At 48.6% G+C, this 15,920-nt stretch overlaps 1 protein-coding gene across 2 annotated transcripts in view; it reads right to left on the bottom strand.

The window, feature by feature from the left end:
* Positions 1–9,593: 9,593 nt before the first annotated feature.
* LOC144821589 (rho-related BTB domain-containing protein 2-like) overlaps positions 9,594–15,920 on the bottom strand; it is a 453,559-nt gene continuing 447,232 nt past the window's right edge. For both annotated transcript variants that reach the window (XM_078678799.1, XM_078678800.1), the window contains one exon: positions 9,594–15,414. In XM_078678799.1, the coding sequence (XP_078534925.1) occupies positions 15,236–15,414 (179 nt within the window). In that variant the 3' untranslated portion in view covers positions 9,594–15,235. The remainder of the gene's footprint in view (positions 15,415–15,920) is intronic.

Raw genomic sequence — 15,920 nt, 5'->3', positions numbered from 1 at the left:
GGGTTCCCTTGCATCCGATTCTCAGGATGGGCGCTTCTGAACTGAGTTGCTTCCATAGTATTTCAAAAGCACTCTGGCGATTGGAAGCCTCTCGTTTCCTAGTGCAGGTGGCTCTTCCACAGTACTTCAGTTTCCAATCAATCATGTATTTACGCATCCATATATGAGTTACTTTTTATACTTGTTATGTTCTTATCACTTTACTTCTCATCCTGACCATAGTTTTTAATTCCTTTGAAAGTGCAGTTTCAGACCGGAGATGAATACATTGGAAACCCCTTATGATTATTAAGTAATATTACAATATGGCGAGCAAGGTTTGCAGAACTATACAGATATTTATGTTTCTCCCTATTGAAAGCAAATTAACCCCTTCCATGCTGGTGACGGAACCGCTCCGTCACCAGCCTCGGTCGCGCTGTGCTGGTGATGGAGCGGTTCCGTCACTTCCCGCTGGGTGTGCCTGCGCGGCGCTGATTTCGATGCCTGCGCGGCGTGTTCTATTGAGCGGGCGGTGCCGTGACAGAACCGCTCCGTCACAAGCACAGCGCACCCGAGGCTCGTGACGGAGCGGTTCCGTCACGGCCCGCTCGGTGCGCCTGCGTGGCACTGATTTCGATGCCTGCGCTGCGTGTTCTATTGAGCGGGCGGTGCCGTGACATAACCGCTCCGTCACAAGCACAGCGCACCCGAGGCTCGTGACGGAGCGGTTCCGTCACAGCCTGCTCGGCGCACCTGCGCGGCGTGTTCTAATGAGCGGGCGGTGCCGTGACGGAACCGCTCCGTCACAAGCACAGCGCACCCGAGGCTCGTGACGGAGCGGTTCCGTCACGAGCATAGGAGAACCGCGCGGCCCCCCTCCCCCCTAACGCTGCGGCAGAATTGCCGCCGCAGCAAAGGGGTTAAAAAAGCACTTTGTTATTGTAATTTGTTAATATATCGTGCTCCATATTGTAGATTTCCGATTGCTAAGTACAGTATCTAGTAGGCATTACCCAATCTAATAGCACTCGATTCACTGGTCTTAGATGTATTATAGACTCTGGCCATCTAGCTGTGATTGACACGTGTGACTTGCAGGTGGCAGAAGATTCTAGCAGCTACAGTAAATGAACCCACGGAGCCATCTTGCTGGTAAAAGTATGTGAGCTAATGTCACTTTAACACATCTCTCACATAAAGACACGAAGTAGCTCTGCCAGATGTCCAGTTGCTGTTGTCATCAGAAAATATGTGTCCGTTCTCTTGACAATGGCACATAGGCTCCAACAACAAACAACTTGTAAACCCGATTGCCAGGTGACATGATAGCCTGTTTGCATGTCCTTTAACCCACCTTAGTTTTTCTCATTTTATACACGTTTGTTGGCTGGTTGTTGAGTGGCACTACAATTACTGAAACGTGTGACGTGAAGACTGCCGAGGCTTCACTGTAGTAGGTGCAATACATCACTAATTTAACTTATTGGCGTAGTCTACATGCTCATAGAATCACAATCAAATCTAGTGGAAGTTATCAGATGCATATGGAACAAAGTCATACAATAATAATCATTAAGCACTTTCACTTTCATAGTCGATAAGTCAACAGAATGGGAGAACAGTGGCTGTCTTGGCCAGCTGATGGAGTTGATGGTTTCCCCCAGTGGATCTCTTTTGTTGCCGCCAGCACTTCACGTCCTTTCTGCAAGGCAGGCTCGCACTTCTGACTCTTCTGCTTTTCATATTTTGTGCCAATGAGGCTCACACGTTGCCTGTCCTACTGATACCTGCTAATCCTACTGACTTAGGCAGCGTGCTGCCATTTCACTGGCACCACTGCTGACTGCGGGTCTGCATTTGTGTGGCCTTGACAACATTTAATTGCACATGGTTGTGCTTTACAGCTTCTGCCTGAGACTGGCAGAGCCATTGGGTTTCTACCAGCTGGCCTTGGTCATGTGCTGAAACTTGACCAGCCTTTGGGGGCCTTTGGGTGGGGGTCTGAGCAGGAATCACTGACTCTTGAGTATGTGTGCTGTTCTGCCATATCTGAACGCTGACACCTTTGTACGTGTACATGGGGTGCACAGGCCCTCAGGTCTGTGGGCCAAGTGAGAGAAGGAATACTTGACAGATTTTTACCCCTCTGCTCTCAAAAATATTTGAACCCAGTCACCCCCATACATCTCAGGCTGGTAGTGTCCTGGAACCTCATCTCCAAGATACAGAGATTTGCAGGCAGCTCTCCATAAACTGGGCCGAAACCCTGCTGCTTGGCCAGCCTGCACACCTCAGGTCTTTTCCTTGAGAGCCCCCCCTGTGGCTCACTGCACTCTAATGTTTTTGCCCAACCAAGAATGGACGCAGATGGAATAGTTTGGGTTTGAGGTAGGGTCAGGTATTGGAGACTTGGCAAGGTGCCTGAAGTGTTTAATCTGAGGCCAGGTCACAATGGGGTAAAAGATTTAAACGAGCGAGCAAATAAGGCATTTCTGAGGGAAAGAACAAAGGTTTTGTAATTAGCATCGGGTACTGAAGCGTGTGCCCTGGCAGTGCCGTGGGAAAGTTGTGCCCACTACCCATGGTCCTTTGTTCCCAAAAACCAAAGAGACGCCAACGCTTATTTTGTTATGATTGGTGCGTTGTTGACATTTTACCCAAATGTCCTTATGAGGAGCTATTCACAAAAAGAGTTATGATAACAGTTTCTGTTGTGAGGGACCAGGGCACAATTGATGTCTCTTGTGACATCTATGCGTAAGTCTCAGTGCCGGCAAAAGTGTGCGGAAATGTGGTATTGGAGTGCCCTGGTGCAATCATTGGTGGAGCTGTGACTAGAGAAATAGACAGTGGGTCACTGCTGAAATAAGATACATATTGGCAAAGTTGTGTGTTGATCTCAGTTTTACCATAACAGTCCAATGGGGGTGAATCAGGTTAGGTTGAGGTGCTCTGTCAGAACTGGCTATTGGATCCATCTCTGGGGCGCTTCGTCACACCTGGTTCTGGAGTTCCAGTTCTGGAATAGCAGCACGTGTAGGTCTGGAAAGACGTGGAGGCAATATGTGCATTATAAAGGGCCTCTTTGGAGCTCAGCGCTCGAGTGCCAAGGTTGCTTCAGGTCATAGCTGACGTCACCTGGCTAGCAGAGATCTGTGTGGGAACTTAGTATTGGAAAAGCAGAGGCATTTTCACCTACTTTTATTGGCCCCTAATGCGCAGGAGCTCAGATGTTCATTGCAGGACCTGTCCAACTTGCCAGGCAAGTGGAAAGAGTGGGAGGAAGCAGAAGGTTCCTCTCCAGCCATTCCCTGTAGTCGGTACCCCATTCCTGCGAGTGGAGATTGACATTGTGGGGCCACTGGACCCCAGGACAGCCATGGGCAACAGGTTTATCCTGGTGGACCATGCCACCCGGTACCAGGAAGCCATCCCTCTGAGGACAGTGACGGCCCCCGTGGTGGGACGTGCACTGATGGGAATTTTCTGCAGAGTGGGATTTCTTCTAGAGGTGGTGTCTGACCAGGGTACCAATTTCATATCCAAGTATATGAAATCCCTTTGGCAAGAGTGTGGTGTAACCTATATGTTTACCACGCCTTACCACCCCCAAGGAAATGGGTTGGTTGAGAGATTCAACCGTACCCTCAAAGGCATGATAATGGGTCTGGAAGAACCCATGAGGCGTAAGTGGGACATCCTCTTACCGTGCCTTCTCTTTGCTTACCGTGAGGTGCCACAGAAGTCTCTAGGATTCAGCACCTTTGAGCTTCTGTACGGCCACCCAGTGAGAGGACCTCTAAGTCTGGTCAAGGAAGGCTGTGAGCAATCTCCCAGGAAACCTCCCCAGAGTGTATATAGCTACATGCTTGCCTTCAGGAATCAGACTAGGTGTTTCAGAGCACTTGCTGAGGCAAATCTGGAAGCCAGCCAGGAAGAGATGAAGCGGTGGTATGACCAGAATGCCACTCTGGTAGAGCTTCAGCCTGGTCAGAAGGTGTGGGTCTTGGCCCCGGTGGAGCCTTGTGCGCTCCAGGACAAGTGGACCGGTCCCTTTGAGGTGGTGGAGTGGAGCGCAAGAGTCCTGTTACCTATTTGGTGGACTTGCGGTCTACCAGAAACCCTTGCGGGTCCTGCATGTCAACCACCTTAAGCCCCACTTGGAGAGGTCCGAAGTGGGCATGCTCTTGGCAACAGATGCCGGAATGGAGGAGACTGAGCCTCTTCCTGACCTCCTGGCCGCCAGAGAGCAAGATGGGTCAGTGGATGGAGTTAACCTCTCTCCCACCCTGACCCCTGAGCAACAGAATGACTGCGGCCAGTTGCTGGGACAGTTTTCTGATCTGTTCTCCCTGGTTCCTAGTATCACAGATTGGTGCGTCCATGATGTGGATACAGGAGACAGCTTACCTATGAAGCACAAGGCTTACAGGGTAACTGACAGGGTCCGGGCTTGCATCAAAGAGGAAGTCTCAAAGATGCTTGCCCTTGGGGTGATTGCGTCCTTCAGCAGTCCTTGGGCCAGCCCAGTGGTCTTGGTCCCGAAGGCTGCAGCGCCGGGCGCCACACCGGAACTCCGGTTCTGTGTGGACTACCGAGGGCTCAATTCGGTCACGAAGACTGACGGGCACCCCATCCCCAGAGCTGATGAGCTCATTGATCAGTTAGGGTCTGCCCGGTACCTCAGCACATTTGACTTAACGTCTGGGTACTGGCAGATCGCCTTGACTGATGGGGCAAAAGAGAGGTCAGCGTTCTCCACACCAGATGGGCATTTCCAGTTCTGGGTTATGCCATTTGGGATGAAGAATGCCCCTGCCACCTTTCAGAGGTTGGTCAACCAGGTGTTGGTTGGGCTGGATCAGTTCAGTGCCGCCTACCTGGATGACATCACAGTGTTCAGTGTCACATGGGAAGAACATCTGCGCCACCTTTGGGAAGTGTTGTTGGCACTGCATAAGGCAGGCCTCACGATCAAGGCGAGCAAGTGCCAGATCGGCAGGGTTCTGTGGTGTACTTGGGACACCAAGTTGGGAGCGGCCAGGTGGCACCCCTTCAGCCCAAGATTGAAACCACCCTGGCTTGGGAACCCCCCCCCCAAAACTCAAACGGAGGTGAGGGCCTTCTTAGGACTCACCGGGTACTACAGGAGGTTTGTCAAGGGGTATGGCAACATTGTTGCACCCTTGACAGAGCTGACTTACAAGAAGCAGCCAAAGAAAGTGATTTGGACTGACACCTACCTGTTTGGGACTCACTTCCGGGTTCAGACAGACCTCAGGCCCCTCAGATGGTTGATGCAGATGAGGGGTGAGAATCCAAAGCTGTTGAGGTGGTCCATTTCCCTATAGGGTATAGATTTCACAGTGGAACATCGCCCTGGCACAGATCACGCCAATGCTGACGGTCTTTCCAGATTTATCCGCCTTACTGATGAGAACTCCCTGGGGTAGGGTAGTTCTCCCCACATTTCAGCTGGAGGCGACACGTGTTAGACCTAGCACCTTGGCGTGGGTCTCCCTTCCACTTTTTGTTACTGTGCCTCATGTGTTTTGCTGGTGTTAGCTGCTCAGAGCATTGTGCCACTGCCAATCAGTGCCACAGTGCAGGTGCTCCCTGTATAAAATGTATATGTTGATTGGTTTCATTGACTGGCTTATTTGGTTTACTGTCAGTCCCTAGTACAGTGCACAGGAGTGCCCAGGGCTTGTAAATCCAAATGCTGCTAGTGGGCTTGCAGCACTGGTTATGCCACCCACAGAAGCAGCCTTGTAAAATGTGTCTAGGTCTGCCATTGCAGAACCTGCATGCAGTCTGGCACTGTCATGCTGACTGGGCAAGTGCACCCACTTACCAGTCCCTAAACCTTCCCTTTTCTTCATATCAGTCACCCCTATTGTAGGCCCAAGGGCAGGGTGCATTGTAAGTATAAGGTAGGACATGCTCTGATGTGTGTGGCATGTCCTAATAGTGAATTACATCCATTTTTGTTTTTCACTATTGCAAGGCTACCTGTTGTCATAGGCCAGAATGGGCTTTTAGAATTGTTACACTCTATGATCCTAACAGACCCAGGGAACATGGTAGAAAGTCGAGTTTAGTATGCATGAAACATGAATAATAAAGAACATCTTTTAGTAAAGTTTATTTTAATATTCTGTGTTTGCAAATACCACTTTTAGAAAGTAGGTATTTGCTTGCCTAACCATTTCAGACCGCCTCTGCTAGGATGTGTATCTGCTGTCTGGTTTCTGTGAGTGACCGGGCTGGGGAATTCCAGGAGACAGGCTGGGGCAGCCAGGTGGTGAATAGAGAGATTTACATCCAGATGGGTGGGAGGAGTGCACCTGGACTCTGAATAGGGCTGTGCTCTGCCACCACAATGCTGGCTCCACCCCCTGATGTCTCTTCCCTGCACACTGAATAGAGAAGCCAGAGTCCTGTAAACAAAGTACTCCAGAACTGGGTTGAACTAGGCAAGGCCCCCCTGGCCTGAAAGAACAAAAGAATTGTGGTATAAGTATTGGGACCCTGAGCCCAAGAAATCAGATCCTGCTTGACAAGAAGAAACCTCTGCCTGAGGAGAAGACACTGGGAAAGCTGTAAGGAGGAGTACTGTCACTGACCTGTGGTATTGGCCTGCAGTGGCTGCCTTGCTGCTGAAGGAGAGGGGAAAGACTGGAAAATAATTTTGCTTCAACTTGTGCTTAAAGATCTCCAAGGGCTTGTGAGTGAGCTTGCCCCCTGAACGAAGTCCCAGGACCAGTGGACTTCATCCGCCTCGCAATCCGATGCTGGAAATGCAATTTTCTGCCGCCGCCGAGGCTGGGAGCTGGGTATGCCTCTTACGATCGAAACGAAGTCTGACAGCACCGTACAAAGCATCGCCAACCACAAGCAACACGACTCTGTGTTCAACGACCCGTACAAGCGCCGTCAACGAGTCACCGCTCGCACCGTGACTGGGAAGCACCGCTTCACGCATCGACTCGCAACAGGTCGGGACGACACGCACACTACTGTCGAGGTAGAGTCCAAAGATCATACGGAGTTGGGTACGCATCACACGGCCCGACTCGCAACGCTTTTAAGGACTGTACGACTCCAACTCCCAAGGTACGGCGCAATGTAAGAAGAACGCACCGCACCGAGCACCGTCCCCTCAAGCAACGTGACTGAGTTCAACGACCCGCAGAGGCGCCGTCAGCGAGCCGTAGCTCGCACCGTGACAGGAGGACATTGCCTCGTACAACGCTTTCTTTTCGCAACGTACTGCCCGTGCTGAAAGCAACTAAGTAAAGGTACTGTACGATTCGAACAACCATCTCGTACGCATCGGACCGGCGATTCCGCTGCGCTTGTTAGACTCTTTGTAGTATTTCTGTTGCCGTGAGAGCCGAACAAAGAGTACGACCCATACAGAACTCTAAAAACAAGCATTTAACAAGAACTCTTCACTGCTAACAGTATTTATTTATTTATTATAGGCTTTTATAGCGCGCTCTGTTACTAAAAAAATAGTATCCTGGCGCGGAGAGGGAGAATAAAGAATGGAGGGAGACCCTATACATTGATGTTAAAAAGATAGGTCTTCAGTCCTTTCTTGAACAGAGTAATGGAAGGAGCTGTTCTTAACTGTTGTGGTAGGGTGTTCCAAGTTCTCGCCGCTCTGACTGAGATGGATTGGCCGCCAAGCCTGCTGTATTTGAATTTTGGAACATTCATTTGGTGTAAATTAGCTGACCTGAGGGGGCGGTTGGGGACATATAAGGAAAATCTTTTCCTTAAGTAGACCGGACCAGCTTGATGGACAGCTCGGAAGGCAAGAACCAGGATTTTAAATAAAATCCTGTGAGCAACCGGGAGCCAGTGTAGGGTGCGGAGAGGTTGACGAACACTTGAACTTTTTGGAATGTTAAACAAAAGCCGTACAGCGGCATTTTGTATAACCTGGAGACGATGGATCAGATAAGCAGGAAGGCCGCAAAAAAGGCCATTTGCGTAATCTAATCTGGATAGTATCAGGGCACGGATAACGGTCTCTTTGGCCGCTCTCGGGAGAAGAGGAAAGAACCTGTGTAAAGTTTTAAGTGTGGAAAAGCAGGTCCCAGTGAGTCTTTTTATATGATCCTCATATTTAAGGTTATTGTTAAACCAGACTCCGAGATTTTTAGCAGGGCCACCGATGGATTTGGGACAGGGTAGGTCAGCTGGCCAGAGAGTTGCCAAAGTTGTCTGGGAAGGAGCCATAGAGCAAAATCTCAGATTTGCTTTCGTTGCATTTTAATTGGGCGAGGGCAAGCCAGCGAAAGACAGATGACAAACAAGTTTGGGCTCCAGATGTGTCCAGGTTGTTTTTGGGCCAAGTAAACAGGAGTTGAGTGTCGTCTGCGTAAGCCATTATTTTTGCTCCCAGTTGTTCAGCAAGAAAAATAAGTGTTACAGAGGCCTTAGGACCACTGACCCTTGATGACTGTCTCGTCTTCGACGTCAAAGTCATCGGCCTCGGAGATGGAGAGGTCTCCTTTATCAGCTTTTTGCTCTGGCTGGAGATTGGGATTTGCTCCGAAGATGTCTGGAATCCAGCTGCTTCCGTCAGACATTTCGTGACGTCGAGCCAGACCGTCATGGATGGTCTTCGAAGATGCACAGGCCTCGCAGTTCTTGTCTTCGTGCTCCAAGGTTATGCAGAGATTACAAACCTCGTGTAAGTCCGTGTTTGGGAACTTAGCACCACACCCGGGGTATTTTTTTAAAGGAGTCCTTTTGGTTGACTGCTGGTGTGGTCGGCGCGGATAGGCCCAATTGCCCGCGTCGAAGATCGATATTTTCCGAAGATGCGAGTCGAAAGGAGAACGCGATCGAGACAATACCGTTGAGTGGTGAGGGATTGCGCGTTGAAGGGGGTTCAAAAACAACACCGACCCGGAACGCAGCAAATCACATCCGAACCCGATGGCGGAAAAAAACCAATCTGAAGATGGAGTCAATGCCCATGCACACGGTTACCTATCTCGTGACTACAAAGACTTCTTCCAAGACAAAAACAAAGTGCAAACATCCGAGCCCAACACAAGATGGCGATCAATGAACAAGTAAGAGCTACAGCTCATATGCCTCGAACATATAGTTTCGACTTGCAGTCTTGCTTGGTGCAGTCACTGTAGGCTTTAAAGTTGTAGCTCGACCACAGGCAGGTCTGAACAGGCTCAATCACAGACATTTGCTTGAAATAGTCCTTACAGGGCTAAAAACCTGTCATTTTGGGAGATGACGTCCCTTTTACACAGTGAAACAAACTTTTGATTGAGGTAAGGACCTCAAAGAGAAGAGAGGTAGCTCTGTATCAATGTATGGTGGCAAAGAAAGAAAGGACCTGATAGCAGGAGGGAGAGACGCCTCTCAAGGCTCCGCACATCATTTGCAGAACGGTGCCACCTACCAAGAGACACTCTGAAAAGTTTATGGATCCAGTCGAATAGTGAGGAATCTGCAGGTAGCAGTCTCTAGCAGAAATACTTGAATCAAAAGAAACCATTATCGAAGCCTTCTCTTCTACGTCTCCTTCTGGTCCTCAAAATCTTTACAAGAAAACATAGGGAGTCATAAACCACATTACAAAATATGTTTATTAAAGGTTAGATGGTGAAATACTGAAGGGTGATTGTTTAACACATAATACATTTGACTTGTTACAGGTCACAGTGGTTTTGAAATGTTCCATACAAACAGGGTATCATATCCTGATTGCAAGAAGCCCTTAAGTTTATAAAGTGAATTGGTTTAGTCTGTTGTTGTAAGTAAAGGTTGTGCATGGCAAGGTCCTCAACAGAGCACGCTATAAAAGTGTAAAAGAACTGTGCAGTTCACCATAGCTCCCTCCCCTCCCCCCATATACACTGCAAATACGTCTACATACGTACAAACACACATACACCACTGTCACCACACGGAACATGCCGCATTAGAAAGGACAGTGGAGGCACGCCAAGGAGTGGTTCACTAAGGAGATCTGAGGTACGAAGAAGCACCTGAACCATTGGACTGCCTCAATCGCTCCACCTCCAGGCCTCTCCCCACTCATTAGAACAAGGGGGCCTTTTAGCCACTTTGCCTAATGTGCCTTCAATAACATCATGAATAAATACATAGATGTTTCAAGACCCCTTAAGATGTCCTCAAAACAGACATGCCTTAATATTTTTGAAGAATTCACCAAGATTGTAAACCTGCCATTCCTGCCATGAAGGAGAATCCGAAACAGATCCAAGTTGAAAGAGCCGGACAGGATAAAGGGTCTCCCTTAACGTCTGGAGCTGCATGGGACTGCTGGGGTTAATCGACAAGGCTTATACACTGAGCTACAGATGAGTGTCGGCTAACCTGGCACTGAACACCTCTGCAGCTGCAACAGGAGTTTCTGCCTCAGTTCAAGATCTCTATCGAGCCCTGTTGTAAACAACATTTCTAAAAGATGCTCCGCATCCAAGGCACGAGAGAGGAAGCCATCCGTTTTGGAAAGCTAGAGTGTACGGATATAATGTGAACGGGGAGAGAGGTAGTGGACACAGCGTTGATCTGGAAAGTGAGGGTGTAAAGATGTAATGTGAACGGGGCGAGAGGTAGCAGACACAGCATGGATCTGGAAAGGTGAGAGTGTAAAGATGTAATATGATCGGGGTGCGAGGTAGCGGACACAGGATGGATCTAGAAAGGTAATGTAAACGGGGGGAGAGGTAGCTGACACAGCATGGATCTGGAAATCCAGAATGTAAGGATGTAATGTGAACGGGGAGAGAGGTACTGGACACAGCATGGATATGGAAAGCCGAGTGTAAGGATGCAATGTGAACTGAGAGAGGTACTGGACACAGCATGGATCTGGAAAGCCGAGTGTAAGGGTGTAATGTGAACAGGGAGAGAGGTAGCGGACACAGCATGGATCTGGAAAGCCGAGTGTAAGGGTGTAATGTGAACGGGGAGAGAGGTAGCGGACACAGGATGGATCTAGAAAGGTAATGTAAACGGGGTGAGAGGTAGCTGACACAGCATGGATCTGGAAATCCAGAATGTAAGGATGTAATGTGAACGGGGCGAGAGGTAGCGGACACAGCATGGATCTGGAAAGGTGAGTGTAAGGATGTAATGTGAACGGAGAGAGGTAGCGGACACAGCATGGATCTGGAAAGGTGAGTGTAAGGATGTAATGTGAACGGAGAGAGGTAGCGGACACAGCATGGATCTGGAAAGGTGAGGGTGCCTTTCACAGGAAGCATGTGCTCAAGGATGGACAGGGTGGACAGGTGACTAGACGACGGACCTGGAGATCTTTAACCATAATCTCCTTTTCTCAAACCTAATTGTGCTTTCTTCTAATAGCACCATGAGATCTCCTCTCACCCACCGTTGAACCCTTTCTTGCTACAACCTGTGATATTGCCTCAAGCAGGAAATCAGGGAAGAGGGCCCGTGCTACTGGGTTTGTTCACAATAAGGAAGGTTTCTTTTTAAAACTACACTTTCTCCAAGTTTCCATCTCTCATTTTACTGTGGCATTTAAATGGATTTTTTGGGAGAAATATATCAAACTGGTAGCACTTTTTGAATAGAAATCAGACCCAAACTAACTGGTATTTTAATTTAGGTTCTTGAGTAAAAATGTAATTGAATTCCTGTCTGATGATAATTCTTTGGATCTGAATTGTTTAATGTTTGATGTTATGCACGGCCACGGTAGGAGGAGGGAAGGGATCTCTCACAGCACCCATCCCTGATTTTGGATACTTTGCAGTACTTTACCTGAATGACACATATCGACCCAAATTTGCGCAGGTGTGGTCAATTTTGCAGAGAACAGCTATTGTCTCCCATGGGTCCCTCGTCTAGATTAGTGCGTCTTGGGTTAGTTGGCCAATATTCTTCAGGGAAGGGAGATGAGAGTACAAGAAGCTAAGATGCAAAAGAAACTGGAGCTTTGCCTTCCTCTGTGCTCACCAACTAGGGTGCACAAGAAGGCCTAAAACACTTACGGACAATCGTACTGAAAGGGTTGTAGCATCAAATCCAGCAGAAGTGAATGCATAGAGCACCCAAGCAAGAGATTCATCTGGTGGGCAGAGTAAAAGGGACTAATGTTGGTGAAACAGGTGAACTGGTGCACTGAGAAGCCCGTCACCTCCCTACCACAGTGTGACACTTCCTACGTGGTGGTAACGAATATGCGCAGTGGAAAGAAGATTATGAGGCAAACAAATTCAGATTAATCAGATGTTTAAATATGATCTTACATCTTGAGAAGTGAAAGACAGCTGGGTAACCCTGTTCTCCGGACAGTCTTAGGTATTGTAATTGCCTGACACAGTCTAACCTACAGAAAGAATTACGAAATGAGGACTAGACAATGGTGTGACCCCAGCGTCCGAACAACTCCAGTAGATTAGAAACAATGACTTAATGTGAAAGACAGCCCATGCTCCAAACTGAGGCCCTCCATGGACTACGGATGCAAGAATACACTCCAAAGAGCAGCACCCAGAAACCAAGCTCATTCAACAGCATGCAATCCGGGAAAACGCAATTCATCAAATCCTGACCGAAAAATGTAATTCATTGCATCCACTGCATCCACAATACAAATACAAAAAACCACAAGCTGAGCCAATCAAAGTCCAGCCATCAGCCCAAACCACAGCAAATCCCTTCCAAAGCTTTAAGGGATCCCTCAGTGCACTCATAACCTCCTAATATCGAACACACAAGATAAAGCGTAGCAGAACCATCTCAAAATCTTAAGCGGTTCCTTAATGCAATCGGAGATCGGAGCCTCTCAGCATGGAAGCAGCAAGCTAAACCCCCAGCAGAACCATTCCAAAACCTTACGTGCTTCCTTAATGCAATCAGAACCCTCTAGCATGAAAGCGGCAAGGTAAATCCCTAGCAGTACCATCCTAAAACCGTACGAGATTCCTTAATCGAGCCCCCTAACAACAAACCTGCAAGGTAAACCTCAGCAGACCCCCTTCTAAACCTAACGAGACATCTCTACGAGATCCAGAAAAGCAGAGACTTGCCTTATGAACTCAGAACAGAGACAAATTGTCTGAGCCTAAAAATAAATCCAGCATATCTCTGAAATGTGGAACAGGAAGAAGCAGAAGGCAACTTCAGAATCTGGAACTGCAAGGGACCCGTCTTCTGCATCTAGAATCAGAAGGGCAAAGTCTTTTGAAATGAAATCGAACAAGGTCTTTTTAGCAAGCCGTAACTGCGATCTAGCAGGAATATAGGATTACAACTCAAAATAAACAGAACACGAAGAGAAATAATCCCATGCACCCAGAAACCAAAGGCCTCTTAAACCATATCTTTGTACAAATGTATCCTTCTCTCTTTCCCAAATAATAAGATTCTGTACGTTAACAACCACCTCTATATTCTGTTGGCTCAGAACCAGTCATCGCCATCTTTAGAAATGCAGAATCCCAAACCAGAAGCTGTTCACAGCTTATTCATAAAAACAGTGAGCACATGTTGCACTACTTGGTGCAGGCAACACCGTGATCACATGTTGCACTACTTGGTGCATGCAACACCCCCCTTCCCCCTCCTGATCAGCAACGGAGGGCGCTGCAAGTGGTTCAAATAGCCCCTGCTACCGCTTGAAGGGAGGAAGAATAGTCCAAGAGATCATACACGTTGAGACCAGACCCTACACTGCGTGCCACAAGTCTTCAGATCCCTCTGTGTAGGCTCAACATGAAGGTCCAAGCCCAGTCTCCATCTCCCTCATATTACAGAAGAGCGCATTGAAATAGCTCCTCATGAGAGACAGGCCGAGGGCACTTACCCCGGGCCCCATCCGCCAAGACCTATTCACAGCTTATCTAGGTCCTGTCGCTGTGCAGAATAACTCCGCACACGCCTTAGACTCAAACGGCAGAGGAGCCCACACTCCTGTGTGAGTTGAAGAACAAGAACAGGGAAGGAATGGATCAGGGAGGACCCTTCTCGCTTACTGTCCACCTGCTAAAAAGGCACCGTGAGGTCAACAAGGAGTTAAAGCGGAGGAGCCAAGGTTAGTTTTGTAAACTTGAAACTGGAGAACATTACTGTAAACCTCGGGTAGATACAAAGATGGGGTATTTAAGGATTGCCTTGCGAAAGGTGCAGGCAGCGAGTGGCTCAAATGAAGCCCGCAAGCATCCCCAGCACACTCATAACGCACACAAGGAATGCATTCATCTGCTGTAGGGCCCCTGCAGTGGTGTGTGTCTGTGTTTTGGCATTTTGATAAGAGAGCCCCCTCCGATAGCTAACATGGAAAGAGCACTCATGCTACAAGTAACGTGTGTGATGTGCAGAGAGTAGAGCTAGAAACATAGCACCGGGCATGTTCTCTGCACTGAAGCATCGCAGCAGGTGCCCGTTGACCAGACTCGGAGCACCACTCAACCTTCACATTCCTCAGAGTCATTTACTTTATGAGAAAGGAATCGTTCAACACTGTTAAGTATCCCCTTTCTTTAGAGGCAATGTAGCAAATTGGACAAGAGTCCCTGTCCGTGTAAAACTTGAGCGCCATCTTGGAACGGGCAATGCAGGCAACCCTTAGATGTGGTGTTCACAGCTTGAAGTGCAGGGCTAGTGAGAGAGGACAGCCATTCTGCCCACCCATCTTCACATTGTGCTTTCCGTGGATTAAACATAGTGATGCGAGCCATAATGCTATTAACGTGTGGCAAATGGGGCACGTACCGCCCCGTTAGCCAGTTCAATAATGACATGCTTTAACTGGAAGCTTCCGAGCAGCCCTTTCGGATAAGAAACACTGGTCACGTCCTGGTTCTGTATACTGTGGTGACACCCTGCTAGCAAGGCAGGCATATCTAACCAAGTGTTGAGCAAAGCTCTCATCACCCAGCCTTTTCCCCACTCTTGCATCACATCACAGCAGCGAGCGGACGCTCTGGGTGTCAGGATCCACTCTGCGTCACATTAGTACACTTTGAAAAAAGGTGGTGTGAAATCACTTCCAAACCTCCCCCATTGACTGTAAGTGCAGTCACATGACTTGGCCAACTGAGCATAATGGATCTCCGCCATCCATCCAAAGATTCCGCCACCTTTTCTACTGGGACCGACCCAGGTCAGCGAAGGCACAAGCAACTCTCAAGGCAGAACAAGCCAAAGCTGAGCATTGATTCATCTCTTCATTCAGGGAATCTTCACCACATCCACGCGCTGTGATCCATGCTCACGACACGTGGGGCGAGGAGGAAGATGGCCGCCAGAAGCACCACTTGCTCTTGTTGTGCTGCTTGTGCAGGATCTCCTCCTCCCGCTCGCGCTCCTTCTTGGAGCGCAGGTAGCGGTCCTCCTCCTTCAGGTACCAGACCGGGGGCCAGCGGTGCTTCTCGAAGTGACTTTTGTTTTCTGTAATGGAGAACACAAATTTGCAGCAGTTAACAGAGGGAATCTAACAGGAAAATCAGCAAAGAGTGCACTGAAGGCCATGACCTCCATGTTCTGAACATTGTATTTGCGGCCGCAGCAGCCTTCCTAGATTGCACTTGGAGTACAACACGCTGCGAGCGAGGACCGTAGCTCCTAGAGGCGAGCTAACCTGAGAAGCGAGCTAACCTGAGAATCCACGTGCAAGAGCAGAGCCAGGAGTCATGTGAACACAAGCCGACCCCACAAAAGAACAATGTTTTCTAAGACCACTATTCATACGCCAAGATTGCCTTTTACTCATCCCACACATTTATCTGTGTAGAAACAACACGCTCTCACCCACTCTTTCTTACTCACGCTCTTTCAGTCTTATAGTTTTCCCCATCTATCTATCCTAGACTCATTCTCTTCTCCACCCCACTCCATTTTAGACTCTGCAACTCTCTTACTTTCTTTCTTGCTCCCCAGCTTTCTTTCTCTTTCTG

This window comes from Lissotriton helveticus, chromosome 2_2, assembly GCF_964261635.1.
Source record: "Lissotriton helveticus chromosome 2_2, aLisHel1.1, whole genome shotgun sequence".
NCBI classification, from domain to species: domain Eukaryota; kingdom Metazoa; phylum Chordata; class Amphibia; order Caudata; family Salamandridae; genus Lissotriton; species Lissotriton helveticus.
The sequence above is the reverse complement of the archived record's forward strand: the minus strand, read 5'-3'. Positions and strand labels throughout refer to the sequence as shown.